This window comes from Mizuhopecten yessoensis, unplaced genomic scaffold, assembly GCF_002113885.1.
Source record: "Mizuhopecten yessoensis strain PY_sf001 unplaced genomic scaffold, ASM211388v2 scaffold6135_1, whole genome shotgun sequence".
NCBI classification, from domain to species: Eukaryota; Metazoa; Mollusca; class Bivalvia; order Pectinida; family Pectinidae; genus Mizuhopecten; species Mizuhopecten yessoensis.
Window position 1 is genome coordinate 429233 of NW_018406397.1, and position 25074 is coordinate 454306.

Genomic DNA, 25074 nt, shown 5'->3' on the forward strand with positions numbered 1-25074 from the left:
CATTTCTTCTAAAAGAGCTCTATAGAATACTGCTTGGTATCCACAGATGTCGCCTCTACCAAACAAATTTGTATTTCCACATCAAATGTTGGTTCCCTATCTTATTGCTTTAAGTTTTAAACTCATTTTGTACCCGATGTTCTTTTTAGCACAAACCACAGGTAAATTCAAATATCTTATTGGGACTTTTCCATTATTATATACACAAAGAATAATCATATAGGCCACATTCGTTTATCCAAATGGTTGGACCACAGTTGTTCATTTATTAAATAAGGTCGGACCTAGTAATCTGATGCTGCTTTCAGGCGTGTCTTGCAAGGCCTGTATAAACATTTGCAGGTCCACCAGGATTTATACCCGAAATGTTACATTTAAAACATAACGGGGCCAATTCAATAGACTGTAAAATGTATTCTCCAGGAATATATATTGTGCATTTGCAGCAATCTCTGGTCCAAACTTTGCCTGCACAACTATCCATATATCATTTCTCCCAAGATTCTACTCTGATATTGCTGTTACCTTCAACAAACACTTCCCGATACTATTTAACATTTTTTGTCGCTGAGAAAGAATTAAAATAAGACACTTGATTAAAATAATAACAAATTTTATTTCTTCTTTAATTATTATTCTTATTACTTTACACTGAGTGAATTATTATGCACGTAAATGTGCATTTTTGTTTTACAAGCAGGTTTTTAATTTTCTATATACAATATGCAATAAAAGCATACATGCTTGTACAGTCGTACCTTTACAGATAATACATATATGCGCAAATACATAAAAGCACCAAATTAAAAACATACAAACACACAAGAAACGTTCTTGTCCATGTCGTAGCGACTGGGCGTTCCCAGAACGAAACTTGATTTGGTGCACTCGACCTACACATATGGTTGTAGCTAATATATCAATATCTACGTATAAAATTTGCGCCTTAATTAAATTAAATACTTGTTAATAGTTATAACACAGCTTCTGCATATGCTCAATGGTATCACACAAGACTGAGCTCACACTCAGGGATCACTAGGAAGTAACTCGTACACACATCCACACCATGTAATCGCAGCACCCTACTCCAATATCAAGTATCACTCAAACTTCAAATATTCATATTTCATAATATAATTCTGCAGTACTGATATTTTTAAGAATGTTATAATATTGTCCACATCATAACAGTAAAGTTTTAAATTGTACTAATATTTCCACATGTGTGATATTTTTAAATTACAATAAACAATGAAAATTGAACATTCTGATACAATGACATCCTTAACAGAAAATAAATTAACCAAACAGCGAGTATGTGTTATATTTTTATTGTAGGCCTTTGCTTACGATTAATTTATTTCAGTTTTTACTTGTATGGAAGAATATACCAATATTTTCTCTCATGCTTCGCACTAAATGTAAGTATTCTGCTATATTTGCAAAATACATATCCTCTATTTTTAATTTATCCTCTATGTTTATTTCAATTTGATAATAATAATGTTGCGATATTTTTTTTAACAATGGAGGGATTGAAACTTTCAACAATGATCTACAGACAGTCTTTTTCTATGAATTTAATATGAATATATTGAACAGAGAAAAAAACAGGCACTGAGGACACGCGGACATTCTGGACTCCTCTAGGTTTTGAGATCACCTCATTTGTATATATATCACATACGGTATACTCTTATAACGTTCATATACTGCTTTGCAATTTTTACATTCACACTTATTTTCTTCCTAATACATCTGGCTTTCTTACTCGACACAAAAGAATCAAATTCTCAGCAGTTATATAAGTTCATTGGTAAGCCATCGAAAATGGCTAGAAAATCATTTTCAAATAATTTATGTATGAAACAAAGTTATGCTTACGTGAGAAATATGAATTTAGAAAAAGATTGCATCTTTTATTTGTGTGATCAGAAACTATTCATGAAACTATTCATTTCTCATGAAATTGCAACTCCGCACTTGTACTATAAATCTTTGTAAAGGTACAAACGTTCATCAAAAAGTTTCCTAAACCAAATACCTTTTAATATACATGTAGTATGTTAGTTTCATGTATAAATGACAATATAAAACCAATTTTTCAATGGTGTGTGAAATTTTGCAAGCCATAGATTATCGGCCAACAATAGCCTACACAATATGTGTATCTTTTTTAATGACTAGAATGGTGCGAATTACTGTTCTAGAAACTCATTAATAAATACCCCAGGTACAGAAGAAATTACAACTTATAATTTAATTCATGATTACTCTAATCCAATTTATTGTAATTGTAATATTTTTGCAATCTTACTCCATGAAACAAACAGATAGGCATATAAAACAAAATTGGCCATTGGTAACTCATTCACCCCTGTAATTTCATAATGAGTTATTCCAAGCTTTGAATTGGAAGAGTTCAAATGTGTCTTCAGGGGTGAATGAGTTGAATACGCTTACATTCCATCTCTAACACACACAAAGAATGATCTCATTTTCAGCTCATTGGAATGAGTCGATGAATACCAAAACACCAGACTACTATTCAACCACTAGACCTATCTAGCACTCTACATTGCACAAACCTAGCAATTTTGTTTACATGAGTATTCAAAACACAAATAGTTTTCTGTACAAACAGATAAAGAGATCATTCGTTAGTAATACAAAACTCTTTGTCACCACAAACACCGCACATATTCCTAATAGAAGTGGACATCCAGTAGAGTCCACTACTCCAACCTACGCCACCAGGGCATATATATGTATATATAATACACAGAACAATTTCTTCATGAAAAACGTTGAAAGATTTCTTTAAAATTCTCAAAAATATTTTGTAGTCCCAATGTTTAACTTAAAGGATATTTCATAAACTTAAAACACTCAAGGGGCAAGACCAGGCCATTTTTAATGTTGCACCAAGAAGAGAAAATACAGAAAGGGCCATATAATTCAACATTTCTACTTGCTTTTGATCCTACCTAATCGATTCAAAATTTATAACATGATTCTATATTTTCATGTTCAATCGACCATGTCAAACAATTTCTCCCTTTCGTACTGTAACACTGGAACTCTATCACAAAATGCCTGATTCACTCTAAGGTTTTATGCATTGTCTGAAAGCAGATTCATGTTTTCTGATTAAATAGATTTTATAGCAATAATTAAGACAGTGTATTTAGAGAAGCTGAATTTATATATCGGGGGGAAAAATTGTCGCTCACAGTTGACAACACTGAACTTAATCAAACACAATAAAACTGATCATAATAAGACAACCAATCGATTCAAATAAAATATAACTGATATTGTCATTTTGTTAAGATGATTAAATGACATTAATGTTCAATAAATGGTAAAACATGCTATCAGCATGTTGAGGAAACAAAATGTTGAGGACGAAACTCAAAAACAATGAAAAAGATAAAAAATATGGATATTAAAACCTAAACTTGTGTATTAACGAAAGACGACTTCATTACAACAAGGAAATAAAAACCTCTGGTAAACTGAACTAAAGAATAACAGGAAAACAAATATTAACAGAGAGTGTCCCTCTCCAACTGGTCCTAGCAGGCTGGTCCCAGGGGGTTGGGGTCAGCTTGCTATAGTCAGTAGGGCTGGAGGGTTATAAAACCTGTATAACTTGCGTCTGTAATACACATAAACTATGTTCTCAAATTAACCAAGCCTGTCACTAGTATCTATGGTCTGTTGTGACTTGTACAACAGGATCATCCTGTTGTACAAGTTCATGAATGATTTTGTATACTTCAGTGTCTTCATTGTGAATTAACCTGCATTGAGAGACCATCAGTGTTTTAACACCACTTTTTGGACTTCTTGAGGGTGGTCTTTTAATAAAGGTTTGACTGTGTATAATAGATATATAATGGTTAACTGTAATGTCCTTGTACCGGCCATGTAGTAAAGTAGCTCTACAACAGTGTACAAAATATTACACTAGTACACTTTACAAAGTACAACCCACCTGGTGCTTGTCAGATTGAAAAACGGTATACAAAATGTCATGTCGTAGGCAGCGATTCCTTAAAATATATATATGTGTTTACATGTACATGTCATTTCTCCCACTTGGAACCATCATTTGGCACAAATTGATCCATTGTATTTCATCACCTTCCTGTGAGACATAATAACATCTCATCTCTTGATTATTGTTAATTCAATCAAGTTTTCACTTTTTCTTTCCACTATATATGTATTTCAACCTTATCTAAGCAAACCAACTGTATGAGCCGAGATGGTGTGTATGGTTACACATGCTACAGTAAATGACTTTCACACACCCGAACATCTTTAAAATGTTGAAATGACAGAGATTTAACTCATCAATGACTCTTATTTTGGCCAAAAAAATGGACATGAATTTGATAGACCTGACAAAGACCTAAAAAGACTATGGCCTCGCAACAGGATGATGGTACATAATTCATAATTATGGAACTTTTTGATAAAAATTGTATATATTTTTTAACAATAATTAATACAAATCAGATTAACTCGGTAATGGAAAATAACTAATCTGATATGATGAGAATTCATATAATCACCCAGGCAACACTAGACTGTACATACGGTATCAGTGGAGTTTCTTAAGTGAATCCATACGCAAAATAGCTTCAAATTAGGATTAGCATCATAAACTTTATTTTCAGTGATGCTGATTTCATCTATGTCCACAAACATCAACTTATGATAGAATACATGTGAATAACCTTTGAATGCTTCTCTACTAAACATATTCAATAATGACCCCTATGGTTTAGTACCTGGTTAAAGTGCCTGGTATGATGAATAGATGATTAAATGCTTTAAGATGTTAAAATATTTTTCACCTCTATATGGTCTGGTATCTTTGTAAATAAATTGACAAAATGCATTTCAATGCCCAGTACAATAATATCTCGTTTTAATCCTTCTTTGAAATCTGGAGTTGAAAAATTTTGAAACATAGTTATCATCTTACTCATCATAAAACCTTTGACAAAACTGTTATAGTGTATTAAACAAACGATAACCTTGCGTCTAAAAGACAATCTTTTTACTTTTTGCTCCTAAACATTGGTCTACCATTTGAAAAAATATTTAGATAAAGTAAAATTGATACTTTGACCAAAACATAATCAAGAGGATCATTTCCGCTCTTAGCATATGACAGAACAAAAACATTCCAATTTACAGTATGCTGACTAAAAGTCTATCTAACTTTTAAAGGATTTCTGAATTCAATATGCATTTGAATTGGTTCTTACTGCTATGCAATGTGTTTAAACACACAAGTTTACAGGAACTGTTGTCCAGTTAGGTGTTGAACAAATGTATTGATAACTGACAGTGTGTTCTGTAACAGTTCTCATCTCAGTAACACAGTCACCCCTAATAAGAGCCGTGAATAGAACTGTCATTCCAGGATATCATTTTCCTCATTAGAATCTACCACTGTTCATGTTCAATTACCATAACATTGCTGTAATACAACCTACAGGTTCAACACATGCCGTGATCACCAGCGACAACTTTTGTCTTTAAACAGACATGTTTTAATTACTGCTAGACCTTGGAAGCTATGAAACTTTTACATGTCAAGATAGGAATTGCTTTTCTCAAGAAGAGACTTGTATTTGAATGGTTATTTTTCGTAAAAACATAGCCTGATGCCTTGGGCTTTAAGATTATATACCAGAGAGAGCAAAAAAACTGTTCAATATCATAACAATAAAGCTCGGCCTAGTGGAATTTTGTAAAATCTACCTGCAGGCCAGTACTCAAATTATGAATTTGTACATCCCTGCCTAAACTCATTCCACCCTGAAGACACATTTGAACTCTTCCAATTAAAGGTTTGAATAGTCCATTATCAAATATCAGGGGTGATCAACTTAATGTCTACTTTTTATATTTCTTACCACAAAATTGGATTATGATGTCAAATATTTCATAAAATGAATGTTGCTATATATTGATGCATTATCTGATGCTTTAGGTTCCAAAGAATATCTAAAGGCATCATAACACATTCATATCTATAGAATTTACATAGGACTCCCAAAAGGGATGATGACAACACAGTGAAAAGTAAAACAGACCTCCAAACGTGAAGTCTTCAAGTCTAGATCCATGTACAGCTACATTTAGCCCAACAAAGACACAAACCATGGTAAAAATATCTAGTTTGGAGTTCTCCTCCAAAAAATAACACTTAGAATATTTGTCCTATCCTTTACACAGCCACGGTACACCCCAACATTCTGGCACATCTAAATAACCTCATTTTAGTGAGAAATCACCTTCCTGACTCAAATTCAGTACTGCAGTCACTGTTGATTATGCTATCTTAGCATACAATATTTACCATGAATTTATGTCTTTGTTGAACCCAATGTAGAATCCATCGACATCACTTATCCAGTTAAACATGTTCTACATGCAGTTCTGATTTTGTTTTATCATTTTCCCACCTCAAATTTTGCTAAGTTTTCCAAGACAATTTTGTTTTCTCTTAAACTTTGAAATAATATATGGCTTGCGGCTTGGAAACAGCACTGGTGGGGGTCAAAGGTCAAGTTCCATGCAAGTGAGGATGTGTGGGTCCTGCAAAACAGTGAGAGAAGAAACAAATCGTAAATTAAATAGAAAACAAACAAACAACATTGCACCCCGTAACAAAGCAGGAAGATGCTGGAATATACCACAGGCACCTGTTTCTATCATCAGGAGACAGGACAGGAATTTAGTTTGACCTACTTTAAGGACATTTACACAAACTTGAATCACTAAATAACTATTCACAACTATTAAAATCAAATGTTGATCAAATAATCACAACCACATAGTTGCCAACTTTTTGAAATTTTATTTGATTAAATGCAAAATTATAATGAGTGTATGTACACCCTAGGGGAAAAATAACACTTTTTAATAGCATCATTTGAGCTGTTCTTTCTGGTGAAATCGTCAGACTTTAGAAAATAGGAATAGTTTAGCAAATTCACTGGTTGAAAATGCTCAATTTTAGGGTCGAAATCGTGAGTCTCCCTCCTTAACAGGAAGATTTGGCAAGTATGCAACCACATATAACATTTTATAATGAGAATTGGGAAGTTTGAATTAATATGCTGCTCAGCTATTGATGCTGGGAACGAGTCTCCTTAGTATATTATTAAATACTTCACAAACCAGGTGCCTGTGATCAGTACAAACAGGTAAAGCAGCCCCATCACCAGGCATGTAGTAAAAGTTGGTGGAGATAGAAATCACACTTAGTCTTTATACACCCAACATTAACATTGTAAATCAAGTCTACCCAGCTATAAATGAGTATGTGGTTGGGCAGTGCTAGAATGGTTGAATACCAGCTGTGAGTGCCAAAATGGTAGTGCTGGGTGTTGATGCTCCCCAGGGAGTTGAGAAATATGTTGGCTGGTTGCAAAGGCCCTATCACCACAGATAATAATATGTGAACCGTTTTGGTACGACTAGGTTGTGATAAAGCTGTATATAAGAACCTCAAATTATTATTATTATTATTTATTATTTATAAGTTTTGTAAACATGAACACCTAGAATAGACAAGGTTTGCAATTAACTGAATGTTCAACATCAAGAAGTTTCTGATGAATTTTGGTTTTATTCAATTTTCAGGATTTAGAAAGTGGTCTGAACAAATGAATTAGAAGACAATAACTAGACGGGGTGGTAAGGGATGACAGATACAACAAACATACACATATCTAAACAACATGATAAAAGTGTGGACATTTTTCAAGTCAATGCCATTTTATCAGAAAGGGTAATGTGCGATTTTGCATTGCAACAACAAGAAAGAATATCATCAAATATAACACTACAGAAATAAAAACCGGCACTACATACAAAAAAATGGCCACAAAACAAAACTTTTCCCATCTTCCATTAAATGAATTAAAATACACCATGAATTAACAACCATAGTTTTTATCTTTATAAAATGAACCTGGAAAACACCAGTTTTTCTTATAATTTTCTAAGACAAGTTTCCTATACATGGTCCTGTATTCTTTTAGCATTTGGTTAGTATTAATTTAACTAACAGTGTGAAGAATAAAAATGTTCATGCTAAAATTGCAACATAATATTGATGAAAACTAAAATGCAAATAAAATGTAATTTTTAAACTAGTAACGATCACTAAAAGCAGATAAAAATATAAAACTAAAACTGCCATTTGTATTAATTTTGTGAGAACTGTAATTCTCTATGTGAAAAGTGAGAAAGCAATATTAACACACAGTAAAACAAGTTTACAACAAATTATTTGAAATGAGCTGATATGTTAATGCTGAACTTCTAAGTAAATTGTAACATTAATTCTTTGTAACACTGGACTTGATAGGCAGGTTTGACTATAGCTCCATTGTGAAAGTGAAGTATTGTTGTTCTGTTTTGGGTTGAATGTCTTAAACAGAGCTAAGGTTACATAAACACAGGTAAATTACAACGATGAACTCTGTACAGGAGTTTCAAAATTCACTCATGCACAAGAGTACATTGGATATGTCTGATATGGCAAGTGATCCTTAATTCATATGGTTTTTGTTAACTTTTTACCATTTTTGTAAGCTTTGTAATAAACACAATTTTACTGTATAAGCAGTTTAGCACATAGGATTTCTTAAATGGCTTATCTCTAGGTTTACATACCTTTAACCTTTGAAATCCTAACCAATCAAATTAAACAAGTTCAAAATCATTGCCTGCATCGTTTAACTCATTGTGTCGGCTGTCATCATGATATTCATCAAAAAGATCTGGAAATATCAAAACCACTATTTACTACAACGTATTGTGTGTCCTTCACGATGACTATGTGTATCACAGCTATATCCACCCACCACAAAGCTGAGTGACCTCCCAAGTCATGCAATACTGAAACCCTTAAAGTACTAACATTACATTAATTAAACCCCTATAGTTATTAAGATTGTAATACCTTATACCAGTAAATACCAACAATGCAATAAGCACTAACATGCCATAGAGATGCAGCAAATAATTCAGCAAAATATATCTTCATTTGTCATATCTTTCTCAATTACATTTTTTTTGTCAAAAATAAAGTGCCAATATCTATAATATCTGAAGAATGTAAAATGTATAAAATGCAAATCAAATGAAACGCTATGCACAAGATAAACTTAAATTCATGCAGAATATTCCCCCTGATTACCAACAGTGCTGAGCAGGCATTGCATAATCTACTGAAGTTGTAATAGGACTTAATCAATTATCTCTGAGAATGGCCTAAGTGTAAACAGTGGTTATTATTATGTTGTAACAAATTTTAAAGTTTCATAAACCATAAAACGCACCACAAATCAGAGAATGACCACGAGCAATCACAGTAATATTAGCCATTTTGTAATTTCAGCCATTTTGTTACCTGAACTTTAATTTGTGAAAAGCATCAGACTAAGAATATATTGCTGTAAAATATCTGTACCAGTGAATTTTAAAACACTTGTTCTATTCCAATATATATCTAGACATTATTTCTGAGATACGGAGATCACCAGTACCCTATCTCAGCCTTACAAAGTTCTCTGGCCTCCAATCAATATGAAGCTCTCTTGTCTCACCAATACACATTACTGTAGTTTAACTATCCTGTATTTATGATTTCAATGATCTCATAATTTTTCTGTTACCGAAAACAATACGGCCCATTGATTCTTTTCTTTTAACATCTGTACTGTACTGAGCCCATCATCTCCTTACTATCAATCTATCATTCTACACCAACACACTTTTGACAAGCACACAAGACTGAAATGCAGCAGGAAAGCAATTCAAAAGCTACCACAGCTTAGGTAAAGCCTCAAATTCTGATTATCTATCTTCAACATTTTCTACAAAAAGACTGACCTTTGCTATGGCAATTTTTTATCTTGTACTTCTCCGGACAAAAACCTTCGGGCAAAAATATATCGAAACCTTTAGGTGTATATATGTCCCCTCGAACATTTGGCTTATAATTACCATTTTGACCTTTACATACAATCCAAAACTTTACAAGTAACCAATTTTTGAAATACATGAACACCTGAAGGTATTTCCTATCAATACACGTCTTTTCTGCAACAGTGGTAAGTACCATGGACGAAATCTGACCAAACCCAGGCCACACCTTCATTCGCCAGCACAGCCTTATTTCTAGATGGCTGTGAGCTTTCAGAACTCCTTTCTAATGACGGACCTTGGCACTGTGAATGTGCTGTACCTGGGACACACTTCCCATGGGTGTGGCATCAGTCGCACACATCCCCTAAGGAAGGGATGTGCGACACACAACCAGGTCAATGGTATGTAGTATAAATATGTGGCCTTTACCGGGCCCGCCTCCATCACTTATCGTGGCAGTAACATAGTCCCGCAGCCGAGTGGGCATGGCACACCCTACCTGTGGTGGGGGGCGGGGCGTTCATCCGTGGCATCTCACAGCATTCACACTTGTTGAGGGCAGGGTGGTTGAGAAAGGTACAGGCAGAGCAGTTCCACTGTTCTCCATCACCATCTAAGTCGCCTGATCCTGTGAGGGGCTGGGGAGGGGGAGGGGGTGGCACATGGTGGATCCTTGGGGGGATGGGTGGGGGCGCTGTAAAATGTTAAAGTCATACATTAGACTAGGGTATGATAAGAATTTTGCAATATTTTAGTAGTCCTATGACAATTAACAGTTGCATTCCATGTTAAATTATTGAAAATTTATGCAACAATTCATAAACATTAATAAATTTGGAAATTTTCTGTAAATTTCATATACAGAAGTGAAATGCCAAATAAAGTATACTTTTATAGACTATGGTAAAATGATGTGTTAAATTATACTTTTGATTTTATAGACAACGGCAAAATAAAGATAAACTCTACCTCTGATTTTTGATATCATGATCATGCAAATCAAATTTAATATTAAAACATAAACGATGGCACATTGCCATCCCTAAGTTTGTTGTGTAGCTTACTTTCACTTGTTGGTGGGGGTGTTGGTGTGGGTGGTGGGGGTCGGGAATATATAGAACCTCTCTGGCCGGGGTTCATGTTCTGGAAAAAGTTCTGTTGTTCCAGGGGATCCAACACACCTAGAGGAGCTACAACAGAAAATTAACACAATATAAAGAACAACTTAAATTTCAATACTTTCCGTCAAGTCAAGAAGGTAATTATTCAACTATTGTCTTACAATTGCAGATTATGAAGGGCTAGGCAAGTTTTCAGGAAAAATCACACACTTTCAAGTACATCACCTTTAATCTTACCAAAAAGAAGGAACCATGCTTAGAGTTACATGTTTACAATTGCTGGTGTAGAATTGTATTGGAAAATACATTTTTGTTAATAGTGTTCAAGCGTTTAGTAATTTTTTTATAGTATATTCTTGAATATGACTTAAAGCTTTCAGTAAATAATCTTATTCTTTCTGCATACTTTTGATGAATTTCACAAAGAAGATGATTTGTATGATCATTTTTTGGAGTTCTTATTAATTTTAATTTCTTTTTACTTTTTCTGGATTTTCACAACTTAATCAGGAAGTACAAAGGTTTTCATTTTACTATATTCTGGTTTCCTTTGAATGACTAAAGCACAAAGCAGTTGATTTTGTTTGTGTATAGTTCTAATTGTCCACTCACTTTGTCCGTTATTGTACATGTCCAGTTCCCGGGTCATCACCTGGATCTCTGCCTGTAACTTCATGTTGTGGCCTCGTAGTCGAGCCACATCCTCCAACTGTAACACCAACATAGCACTACATATGTAATCAAATAGCAAGTGACCTTGGTCACATTACACTTAAGATATGGAAAGCTATTGCAAAATTTATTGACACTTATATTTACTTTCAAATTAGTGATCATGTTCAAATGATGAAACATTGGTATCAGATGATGTTAATCAGAAATGCTTATATAGACAAACGCAATCATCATATAAAGACTAAAATGGACCCAAAACATACAACTTTCAGAATACAAACCCTGTCTCAAATGGAGGTACTAAATTGGGTCAATTTATTGCTAGTGATATAAGATGTATTATCACTAATGATTAATCTGCTTCAACACTATCATAATTACAATGATTTATACATGACTATTCAATCAACATATATAGGTTCTATTATTTTTATAGAAGGTCTTACATATTGTTCACCAGTAGATAAGCACAACAAATTAGCAACCAAATGAACTTGATTATCTTTTAAGGCTTTGCAGCCATCTTTAATAATGTTATTGCTCACCTTAAAGCTTTCCTCACATGATACAAAAGTGTATGGAATAAATCCCCTACAATTTTAACACAAAGAGTACACAAATGTCTGGGTGTTCAGATACCCAATTACACTCACATGTGGGGAGAAGTTCAGGTTTCTCGTTCTTGTCCGATCCAACATATTTTTTTCCATTTGCGTCACCTCATTGCGAATTTTTGCTAATTTTCTTAGCTCTGTCTCAAGGTCTAGCTTAAGTTTACTCATTCTTTCCTTTTGGAAAAGAAGTAAAGCTGAAAATAGAAAAAAGGATTTCAAAACATCTTGCACTACAACGAACTAGGAATTTTAACTAAAACAGCATTACTTAAGAACAAATGTTTTTTTATCACCATATTACAAAACTACATAGCAATGTACACAGCTGTAAAACATTTTAAAGTACGTATACATTTTCTGGCATGCTGATCGATAAATATGACAAAGTTTAAATTTTGTGTTGTCTTATGCTCTGATGACTTGAAACTAATTTTCCAGTCAAGTATGATGATGGTTGGAAGGTCTAGATCTAATATTAATATAACAACCTGTTTCAAAATTACTTTTTGTAACTGATTTATTTTTTATTTCATTAAATAACATAAACATTGATGATGTAGTCAACATATTTATTCTCTTAAAAAGTCTTCAAAGTTAAATTTGCGGGGTCTTTTTTTTTAAGGAATGCATTTCTCCATATTAAGAATCAGGGTCCTGGTGACATCCTGTTTAAAGTTTAATTCAGAATAAAATTCACCAAAATGTTAACTCGACAAATATTTCACTCCTTTGCTTACATGCCACATGTTGCATATGTTGACAACAACATCCCATATAACTTCTTTAAAACATACATACAGTGTATACAATATATATATGAAAAGTTTATAAATCAGAAACACATAGATCTGTAAAGCATTAGCACTTTACTTATCAATATTCAGACACTTTACACACATATTTATATATATAGCTACACATACATACAAATTGTGACATCATTAAATAAAGAGATATTGTATATTGTGAATTCATAATATATATCGCATATCCCCTTGATTAACTTCTAACCGAAAAATAATTTAATATTACTGTAAAAAAATCATTTTGAAGACGCAGGGTCAAATATTTACAACAGTGAGACTTCGGTTACAGCTGGTTAACTGAGAGGCTGTGTGATAACAGCAGCATATTTCATAAGTGATAACTGTCTTTTTATGATTTTATGTTGAAGCATTATTTCATAGTCACTGTTTATTTTTTATACATGTTGTAATTTATAAGTGTTTATGTTTCTGTCTTGAAAACTTGACGAATTCTTTTGTCTACACTGTTGTTATTACGTCGACGCTATATCTATTTATAAGTTAAAGATGTATCCAACAAACGTTTGTTTGGATCATGTGCCCATATATATACACACAAATGTACTGTCAATTTTACTTAATAAACCTATATATCAGATGAAGGAACACTCAGGCATCATGACACAAACTTTAAATACAATTACAGTACATACATACATGTACATCAGGATGGACAATATGAATACCAATGGTTTTATGATGTTGGCAAAATTATTTTTAGACTTCTAAATCCCAGTCATCATAAACATAAAATCACAATGACAATGAAACTTTAGTCAATTTAAATAGTTGAGCTGATATCAAAACTTCTAAGTTAAACAGTATATCTTGGCATATGCAAGTGAAAGATATACTTAGATCTGTAAATTGTCAACATTGAAGACAGTGGGAGTGGATATATTGTAATACCTGATATATAGTCAGCCTCCTCCTGCACACTGCCCGACCTAGGCCTCTGGATTTCCCGTTGAGATGAGGACTCGGAACTCAGACTACTTTGACTAGACGCGGGCGAAACTAATGGCTGGAACGTTGCATGTGAAATATGTTGCGATTCCCCAGGCTCCATAAATTTTCTATTTATCACATTTTCGGACACAGAAGACGGAATTCCTGTTCTGGCAGGGAGGACTGGGGGCGAAGAGCTTCCTGACGAGGACGGGTGTCCAGGCACCCGACATGTAGTAGGAACGGGAGGGTAGTGCATAAATAATTGCCCCGCCTCTCCACCGTGACTAGACGAACCATTGCCAATTGTACTGGCCACTTCATTCAAGTATAACTGTCCTACATAGGAGCCCGGGTGGACAGCCCCAGTTTGGGGTCCTGCCCTACTGGGGATGTCCCCACTTATATTCCCATATCGAGAGTTCACTTGGGGAGCGTTCATAGATCCTGCACTAGACGGCGAATCAGACTTGTATCTATACTGTGATGGTGCTCCACCCTGCTGGTTAGTCAAACTAGCAACCTTAATGAACAGGGGCTTGGTGGCATTACTGCCACCCTGTGGGGTTTGTGGTTGATGGTGTTGAGAAGGGTTGTAGCCACCTAGCAGATACGGCTCACTGTGGGAGCCGTGAATGTTGGCCGTGGACATTTGGTGATTGTACTGTGTGCCACTGTTATACATGGCCCCATGTCCTCCAGGTTTGTTGGCTCCCTCCAAGTATATCGTAGCCTGGGACAACTGTTGGCCACTATGTGAACCACTCGACGAACTGGATGTCCCCGCATTCCACTGGCTTTGTTGTGGTTGTGAATGGCCTCCATACTGAGAGGGAAATGATATATGGCTTTGGGAAGGGGAAGGCTTTGCACTTTCAGGGGGTTGGGGACTGACTGGGGGTTTGCGGTACGCTTGTCTCTCCACTGTGTGTATTCCGGGACTAATACCACCAGCCGTGTTTAGGTAATTATGACCCTGCGGGTTGTATGTATTATAGCTGTTCCCAGGCACAGACTGTTGTGACTGCCATTTATGAGGCGTGGTATTTGTACTCGGATATGACATCTGTTGTTGGAAGGGATGTTGGAACTGATTAGTCTGCGCATTGTGATTATTTGAGCGCGGGTTCACAAGTATTGACACACGCGGAGGGGGACTGTTGTGATCACTCCTTGTGGTAGGCGACTGCCCCTGTGATGTCTGAACGTGTAGCACTTGAATAGGTTGAAGTCTAGAGTGGGGTTTGTTCACCTTGCCTAATGCCATCGATGTGGACACCGGCGGAGAACTGGGGGTAAACACATTACAATTGATGTTTGGTATATTGGTGCTCCGCGCACTTGGACTCATGAACTGACTAAACTCAGTTCCATCTGGAGGTGGTCGTGCATTTCCTCCCCCATATGGCACTGAGGACACACTGGATACACTGTTTGTACTTGTGCTGCTTACTCCACTTGAACCAGAGTCACTTCTTGTCCGTCCTTCAGTATGTGAAATAGTTAGGTTTTCCATTCTTCTCTGAATGGGATCATACAATGGTTTTTCAAAAAGATTCTGGGGTCCCTCGTGATCTAGTACTTCAATCACTTTAGCTCGGTCATTCTTGTGCTGGAAAGAATATTAGAATGCCACAATGTATTTATGAATTATGTTTACAAGTGCATATGAAATATATTCATAAATGTAAAAGCAGGGATATACAATTCTACTAGTCTGGGGTTAGTACATTTTATGTCATGACTAATGATGATTTTTAAATATTTACTATAGAAATACAGGTAGGCTAGTCAAATTTCTCAAAAGATGCTTAAACTTGTTGGCTGGTACTTTTAATCAGGAATGGTACACCCACAATAATGTAAATCAAGAAATGAAAATTACATTTCCTTAGCCAAGAACTGAAGATAGTATATTAAAAAAGTTTAACAAAAACTATATAAACAATCCCTATTACTGTGGCAATCTTCCACAAATGAGATGTTAATCCTGTCAAGGCGTACAATAAAAGTATTCACTTTTCCGTGTCAGATAATCTTCAGCAATGATTATGATATTAGCAACTTAACACATGCATTCTTAAGTAATTCTATTGAAAAAGTTCTCGAGGGTCAACAAAATATGATAGTATATCTTAACAAATTATGATATAAACAAAATGTCCCACTAACCTCTCACCTTGATCATGTGATTGGTGACGATACGCTCTGGGACTTCTGGGTACATGCTCCTCAGCTCCTTCAGAAGTACATTGTTAACATCCACATCAGTGGTAGCCATAGTGTTGTGGTCACCTGCAAAACATAATCAATAGGTTACATGTATAACCACATATACGTGATAATAATTATTGTCAGGTGACTCAGATTATGTAGATCAATAAACAACCCACTGAACCTTAATTTCTGATGACCTGAGTTTAGTTTAGGAAGTTTTACTTACCAACGCTTCATTAAACTATACTGTATTGTGTGTATACAATGTATTTGTAGGTACCCTATGCTTGTAATACTATCGCAAAATAAAAACATATTCAAAATCATTTTTGGTTTATGACACTTAAAGGATGTGCATAACTTTGACGTATTTATTTAAGCAAGACATAAGTTTCTTCAAAATGCTTGCTTGGTTTCCCATACATAATACATACTTCTATCTGTAATCATAATCATTGTAGTTTATCCATTATTTCATGGTGCCATCAATTTTGAAAGTTTGTTCTACATTTGATTTCAAATTTCGATTCATAATAGAATTCCCTGTAAATTGAAATGCCTAAAATACAACCTGATTGAATGTAATTGCTGTCTTGTTTCTCCACCTATCATTATCACCATGAGAGTGAGATCGAGGTATAATTATCACAGTTAAACCACTGTGAACATCTATCGACACTGTAGTTTGCGCCCTCTCCAAATAAAGATGTTTCTGTTTGAAAATCTCCCTACACATGAACACCATTCTATTTAAGTCCAAACCTGAGGCACATTTGGCTATTTAAAAGCATTCAAACACAATGGATCAACCAACTTTGATTGACGATAGATAAAAACAAAATACAAGTGATCAATTACCCATCTGACCGACACTAACAAGGCCGTCGTCGCAGCTGTGGTGACAGAGAACTGCTTGTTCCAGCCATTATCACTACCCGGACTATCAGACCATCCAAAGGTAAACCAACAGGTAATTCTAACCAAATTTCCCACCTGTGCTATATATACAGATCAACAATCTGTTTGTATCTTAGATCTATTGCATTTGGCTGCTGTACATATCTTTAAATTGTGATTGAAAAATAATTGTCCATGAAATCAATTACCAAGGATGATGCAATTTTTTGAATTATAGAAATCTTGTTTCTTGGGAACCTCTTCATACAAAGTGTACCAATAGGAAATCAAGATTACAGGAACATTTCTTTCATACCTGGCAGGTAATTTTAAATACACATGCAGCTTATAAATGTATTTAATTATAGCCATACCTGTTCTTACAGAAAATCATATGTAAAAAGAAACTATTCAAAAGTATGTATCCTTTTTGGATAAGGAACAACTCTTGAATGAACAACAAAGGATCAAAGCAGATAAGGGATACTGAATGCCAATAAATAGCGATCAAGATTTGCAGGTGTTTACCACAGGGTTTCCTATAACACACAATGTATCAGATGGCCCGCCCACGTATTCACCACACTCCGACATTAGAGTAGTGTCGGACATTCTAACCGACTTGTAACACTGACGAGTCCAGACATTTAAAAGCCTTCCATTATACCATACACTGTAATATATAACATTTCCGCTGGTTTAAACCCCTCCATTAGCAGACAACTTTATATACCGTAATTACGTTAATATCGTCAGGGATTTATATACTACCTATACCGATTAATACAAATACATGTACTTTAAATTTCTTCATATACAATACAAAGATATGTATCTCAGCAGACTACAAAGCATACACAACAACAAAAGATGTAAATATTATACCAGGTATTATCCCTATCAAGGAAAACCCAAATTCAAGTGTAACATGGCATTGTGTTTGAGCAATGTCCCACTTTAATGGGACAATGCAGTGAAAAGACAGCTTACTTAAAAAGTTAAATCTTATTTCTATCTCCCAAATCTGACAATTGCATGTTTATGCACTGATAAAGCAGTGTGCACATGAAATTTCGTGAGAACATTTAATGTTTTCAAAGTAAGCCTCTTTAAGCATTGTTTGTGGTAACATAAAGCTTATCCGATAACCATTTCACTGTATGTATTTCAGTAACTACCATGCACATATGTATATATATCGTAACCGCAAAAAAAAAAAAAAATCATGAATGCGGCTAGATAAAGTTTGATGCATATCTCTAAATGTAATTTGTATACCAAGGCCATTTTACTTCAAAACCATAATATTTTGCCTGGCCAAATTTTCTCCACCAACTTTTAAAACACATCAGCCACCTAATGTTGAAAATGCTTACTAGTACAAAAAAATATTTAATGTGTTTTTGTTGCCTCACCTTGAATTTGCAGAAAAAAATAAAACAGGATATGAACTTTTCCTTTCTGACAACAACGTTTTTGTTTTCATAATATATATACTTGATAGACATGGACACCAATACCGCAAATGTCACATAAATAATACAATCCAACACAGAGTGCATACAGAGATGTAGTCGGTAAGAGTTTTTGTGTATAGACTTGTAAAATCTGGTCATACACCCTAACGATTATACACAATCTTTATGACAATCTTACGTTTTCTTTAGAATGTTTATCATTACAGATACAAGGTATTATATAGAAATGCTAATGCTAATGCATGTTTTCATATTATCTCAAATGCAGCCTGAAATGTAAGAACTGTTCACACCAGAAATTTCGATAATAAATCAAAAACTTTGTGACATTTATTACAATAGGTTTCATTACTACTGTAAATTAAAGAAGTATAGGTCATAATTACACTACACTGTGGAACCAAATTTAAACAACTCATTGTTCTTTACCCTTTCAGACATACAGGTATTGTAAAAAGGTGAAAGATTTGGTAGAAACTTTATCATTCCAATTCGTTCTTGTGTGTGATTTTCCCGGTAATATCTCATAGCCTGTACATAATTGACTGGTGACGACAACACTGATGACACTTGTATTGTTGTGTGTGGCGAGAAACATGCCTGTTTAGCATTAAGGACACTTAAACTTAAACCCATCCTCTGAGCTTTACTTGATCCAGGCATAAATAAGTAGGAGAGTTACAGACCAGATATATGTAGTGACACTCCAGCATTATAAATGAATGCTGTATTATTATGCACAATGCAAGAGCAGAGTGAATTTCAGAGGAAGTGTCTGTATGCTTGAATTGAAAATGTATATATTTTTTCTGAAAGAGCTAGAAACTTGATTTTCAAGATAAACATTGTAACTAAGTACTAGCCGGTCTGTATATTTGAACTAGAACCACCCTGTGTGTGTATAGACTACCATAGGGGTAGACTGTCTGTAAACTATAAATAGCATTGTGACACGATAGCTATCACGTAGGACACACCTTGGTGTCTAAACAACCCACCACTTCTATTATGATATACAGAATTAAAACATGCCTTCATCAACATCCTGATGTGTATCACTGCTGTAAGCAAATTAAAGTAAATCTAGAACTTTGTAAAGAACTAATGCTTGAGTTCGGAGACTGTGCTCTCTCCAGAAAATTTTAAAAGTTCATGGTCAGATTTATCTAATGGAGTACATAAATCTGAGGCAGCAGGTGTGAAGTGAGGAAGTGGAAAAGAAACGTTTAAATGTCCAATATTCCCATTGAAAATATTCAGAAAAACATTAGATTTGTCATGGCCAAACAAGGTCGCCATCTAAGTATTTATTTCCCAGCACAAACCCTTACAGGTACCAGATACATGCTGCTAAAACAGCCTATGTATTTAAACCATCCTGAACTAAGGGCAATCAAACTAAAATTATACTGTAAAATGAAAACAATATTATAAAACTAAAAGGGACTTAAAAATATGGCACATGTGGTTGTTTATTATCTATGTTAGCGAGTAAAGTAAACAAACAAGTCTTTGACAAGTGTGTACTAAGTTCACTTGTGTTATTTCCAGACACATGTATGCACCAACATTAACCACATCACACATCTGGTAGCTACAGACAGATCTTCCTATAGCTACCCAGATGGTTAACAATGACATTCGGTGTTACAACATCTGCCACCATTTCCTTTTTGTATTGACAATGATCTGTTCAATGTGTACCAATACTGCACCCAACACACTGGGGGTACAAGTACTTCATCACTTTATCAGCACTAGTCTACATCAATATGGCAGCAATAAGTTACAAATTAAGATTATATTTTCCATTTGAAATTTTCCGTCTCCACTAAAACATACTAACTTTTAACATAGAACTTTTGAAACAAATTTATCCATTTTATTTTATAAAATAATACATCAGGGTTAAGTTTTGTTGGGGTTTTTTAAATTCAATAACATCCATACAGCAAACCCTGAAGTACTAAGCTGAAGTTCACCAGTATTGTAACCTCCATTTAAAGCATTGATCTCTGGCTCTTATGCAAGTGCACAAATAAACACAATAGCTTAGCATTGTTCTCTGTAACATTGATCCATTGTTATTATTAAGTCTGATGTCATTTCTAGCTTCTTGTTTCACATCTACAAGCAAAATCCTACACATCATAATTTCTATTACACTGATTCACAGTGAAATTGAATGTCAATATATATAATTAACAGGACCTGATTTTCCTCTAAATTTTTGACTTTTTTAAAGCTGATATCTAATTTTTTTTTAAATTTATAAAATATTCTCATCAACATGCAGTTCAGATGCAATTATAGAACTTATGTGAAATTAATACTATGAATACTACCTTCACTATACAATTACAGTTTAGACCGACAGACTCTTTGTACATTTTCGTTTTGCAGTGCACATGTTGTATTTTCTAAATTTCATCGTTTGTATGGATGCTGTAATAATGTACTATGAAAATTGAACAGATGACACCTCTATGTGTATTATACACATCAAATTTTATTTTATTTTTAGAGTGATACCACCCCCCCCTCCAAATACCAGGTAAGCTAAATCATTACTTTAAGTCTTTCCATAGGGTTCTGCAGGGCCCTTTAACTAGGAAAATGTTCAGCATGTTCTGCAGGGCCTATTAATCACAAAAGAGTCCAGCCTGACAGAATAGCTGGGGGGGGGGGGGGGGGCCCNTAGCTCCAATATTTAGTGCTATTAGTTAAATGAATCCTGAACTAATTAACATTACCTCCAAACAATATTTAACTGTTTTCTGAACAAACACAGGTTCTTTGAGCGGTAGACACATCGCAGTATGATAAGACAAAGACATACAGGGTAAAACATCTTATACAAAGTATTTGGAACCAACCTGCTCTGATATTTTGTACAAATGATACATATATAAAACCTGTAGTAGATGATATCTGCAAAATGTATGTCAACATTTTAATATTATGATAGAGTAAATAAATAATATCAATATTTTGTATAAATATAATTGTTTATATATATATATATAAACATGGAATATCCATAAACAATAATGAAACATGTTGATCATAACATTAAATGTCACCTCAGGTAAAGCATTCAGCAAATAAAATTTAACAAAAATTGTATAATTAGCTTTTTGATCTGAAAACAAACTTAATTACAAATAATGTTAAATTTTAAATTTTAAATTTTATAATCTATCAACTAGTCAGTCAAATTTTCAACTCTATCATCATCCATATAACTTACACAAGGCCAACTTAACTGAAACCCCACACAGCAAAAATCTGCTTCATCATATAATGTAAAGTTGATCAGCTACCTTATACAGGACACTGTACACTGATTGATTGTTTACAAGGTCACTTCACAACAGGGAATAGCCCAGGGAAACCCCCTCTGGCAATACCATAACAGATATATGTATATACCTACTGAGTATGAATAATCATCATACATTGATAAGTATTTTATGGTATTTTATGGACACTGTGTGAAAATATTGTGCAATCTGACATAAAAATTACACATAGTACAAAGGTAGAATACTGTTTTATGTCAACAGAGAAATCAAACCCAGCCTATCCAAACAAGATAGTTATGTAAACCAGGAGTGTTAATAAATATTTTAATATCCAATAGCCTGTAGGTTAACCATACTTTGCCCTAATATCAATCAGCGTGAAAAAAAAAACGGCAAAGAGGAAGTAAAATGCATGAGTTCTATAATTAGACATAATGTCTGTATTGTAAATGTGCATGTATTGCGCCACTTAAAATGAGAGAAACATTATTAGCATTGTTGGCAGAACTTTGTTCATTAAGAGCAAGGAGACAAATCTTAAAAGCACTTGTTCTTTGGGTAAATGTCTTCAGTTGTTTGAAATTTGAGGTTGCCAAAATTAAAGAATCATCACCATATAGACTTTTCATGGAAGTCATTTATATTGAAACTGCTTAATCAGCAATTTTTCCTGTAATTTGAATATTTTTTTTTAAGTTACAGAGCATCGCAAATTCTACAAATCTCTTTATTTAAAGTCTTTAACAGATCACACACCTAGCGTATTGTCATTAGTACCTTGATACATATCATTCCAGGAACACACATTTTAAATATTATTCCAGGAACACACATTTTATCTCAACTTCATATTTCTAAATAGAAAAGGGAGCATTCAAGCTTTCTTTGGAAAAGTTGTGGTAATGACAACACAAGCAGGACACACCCTTCATTTATAATATGTTGGCCAAAGAATGATACATGCCAAAGCCAAATTCCCTTTAGCCATTCTGTAAAAGTAGTCTTTTAAAACTTAATGATGGATGCCATGCCACAGGATAAGTTCACTTGAAACTTCAGGTCAGGTGAGCTGATAAACATGTTGTAAATGTGATAATATTCTATACCAGTGTTCTCCATAGAAATTGTTTGATACACTATGGCATCTACTTTTTAACCCTTCCAGCACAGGGTGGCACTGCCAACCATTTCCACATCACAACCCATCAATCGTGCGCAATGCCACTTTGAGAAAGAAAACTCTAACCAACAGTAATAATTGATCGTTTAAATCTAAATGAATAGCATTACTTAATAATCTTGACATTGCATTATCATTGATCATTTCCTTGCCCTTTTTCTTCATCTAACAAGACTCAAGAAAATGGATAATTTTAACAAATACTTAGCATTTGTTTTACAAGAATGTCATCATAGAAATAAATGATTATGCGTCCGAGGATAAATAAATGATAACATTCAAACTAAAGGTAATTATTTTGACAAATTATTAATTAATTTTGAAGTCAATGGTTCATTTTTAAAATTCAATTTGAAAAAAATCCATTAGTTACGAAATTAACCAGGCCTAGCTACCTGTTAATCAAAAAGTCTAAATTATCACAACAATGCTGTTTTCAATATTAACTTATAGTAATATAGTTATCAAATTGAATTACTGTAAATATCCAGTAAAATTGTTACTCTCAAACTGGGAAAACCATGTGCTATTTATAAATTTGGCGCCAAAATTATTAACGCTTCCTTATCCATGTTTCAAAAGCCATTGAATCACGGATTGTGTAAGATTATTCAGGTAATCAAAATAACATGGCCGCAACGTGCATTCTGCTCATTTACGTTCCATCTTACTGTAACAAATTTTTATTTCAAGTTTTCTGAAAGTTTTATCGACAGTCTTTTGCGAAATTGTGCCATGATGCTAAAACAGCCTGGGGAGAACACTGTATGTATACATCAGACAAGTAGACAACTTTCCTAAAATGCAATTGTGCGGTAATTGTTGTATTTTGAACAAAAAAAATCCTTTCAATTTGAATGTTTACTTAGTTACAAAACTTGCTATGATGTTATACATCTTATAAAAGGATTTTTTTTTAATCCTTTAAACTAATACATTCCTGAATTAATCCAGCAAAGCTTAACCCAAAGACGGACCAAGTACATACAGAATACACAAATTGTCAAATTACTTGGGGTTAGGGCTCTTCTCATCATTAGTCAAATAAGGAGTCTTGGTCCGAGTATTAATTTCCACTAGCGCCTTCAAATTACAGACGTGTTTATTTTACAGTTACACACATTTAATTGAAACCAGACTTAAGTTGATGTCACAAATAAATAAATGTGGCTGAAAGGTGTTCATGATATTTTGTGCAATCATACCACCAATTGAAAAATAAACACGTATACATCGATCAGCTGATTTGACATGGACTGTTGGTATACCATATATATTGACGTTTTGATGCGTGACTGACAGACATGACCCGGCTGTCATAATACAACTAATTATTTAAGTTAAAACAACATAATATTATCAGTTAAGTATACAAATATAAGGACAAGACATTAAACACGCAATTCATTTTCCAATTTTCAACATCATAACATGACGTGTTAGTACAACCTTGACAAATTGACAATGTTTTGATCGCGATAACAATAAATTAATCTGAATTTATCAAAATATACCATAACACATCATGCATAAGATCCTATTTCAACTGTTGCATATAGGTCGACTAAAACAAACAGTCACAGACGTATGTCAAAACAAACATCGGTAAATGATGCCAGTTTCTATTTTGCTAACTTCAGGAACTAAAGAAAAAAGGTAACACCTGTCTAGAAGAAACAAGAAACGTACACATGTGTGGTGGTTACGTATACGAGAAATACTTACCTTTCTAAATTAATCAGTGTCTTTGACATCCTCTGGTGTATGTAAAGCGAGCATTGGAGAGGCTAAATCGTCAGGGTTTGCAGCTTCAACTAAGACAACTTCCCTTTCAGAAAAATATTTGCTATCATGGCGGATG

General features: G+C 34.2%; 1 protein-coding gene across 5 annotated transcripts; it reads right to left on the minus strand.

Annotated features, from left to right (window-relative positions):
- Positions 1-4097: 4097 nt before the first annotated feature.
- Positions 4098-25072, minus strand: LOC110451536 (TGF-beta-activated kinase 1 and MAP3K7-binding protein 3-like). 5 transcript variants are annotated; one of them, XM_021499611.1, is made up of 9 exons: positions 24939-25072; positions 16316-16431; positions 14098-15748; positions 12422-12576; positions 11706-11802; positions 11037-11162; positions 10472-10666; positions 8716-8822; positions 4098-6627 (listed from the first exon to the last, which is right to left on the minus strand). In XM_021499611.1, exons 2-8 carry the CDS (start codon positions 16415-16417, stop codon positions 8746-8748), a joined length of 2403 nt encoding a protein of 800 aa, XP_021355286.1. In that variant the 5' UTR covers positions 16418-16431; positions 24939-25072; the 3' UTR covers positions 4098-6627; positions 8716-8745. The 5 variants fall into 5 exon arrangements, with proteins under 5 accessions (XP_021355286.1, XP_021355287.1, XP_021355288.1 ...); XM_021499612.1 differs by lacking the exon at positions 8716-8822 and adding an exon at positions 9937-9981; XM_021499613.1 differs by lacking the exon at positions 8716-8822.
- Between the last annotated feature and the right edge of the window lie 2 nt (positions 25073-25074).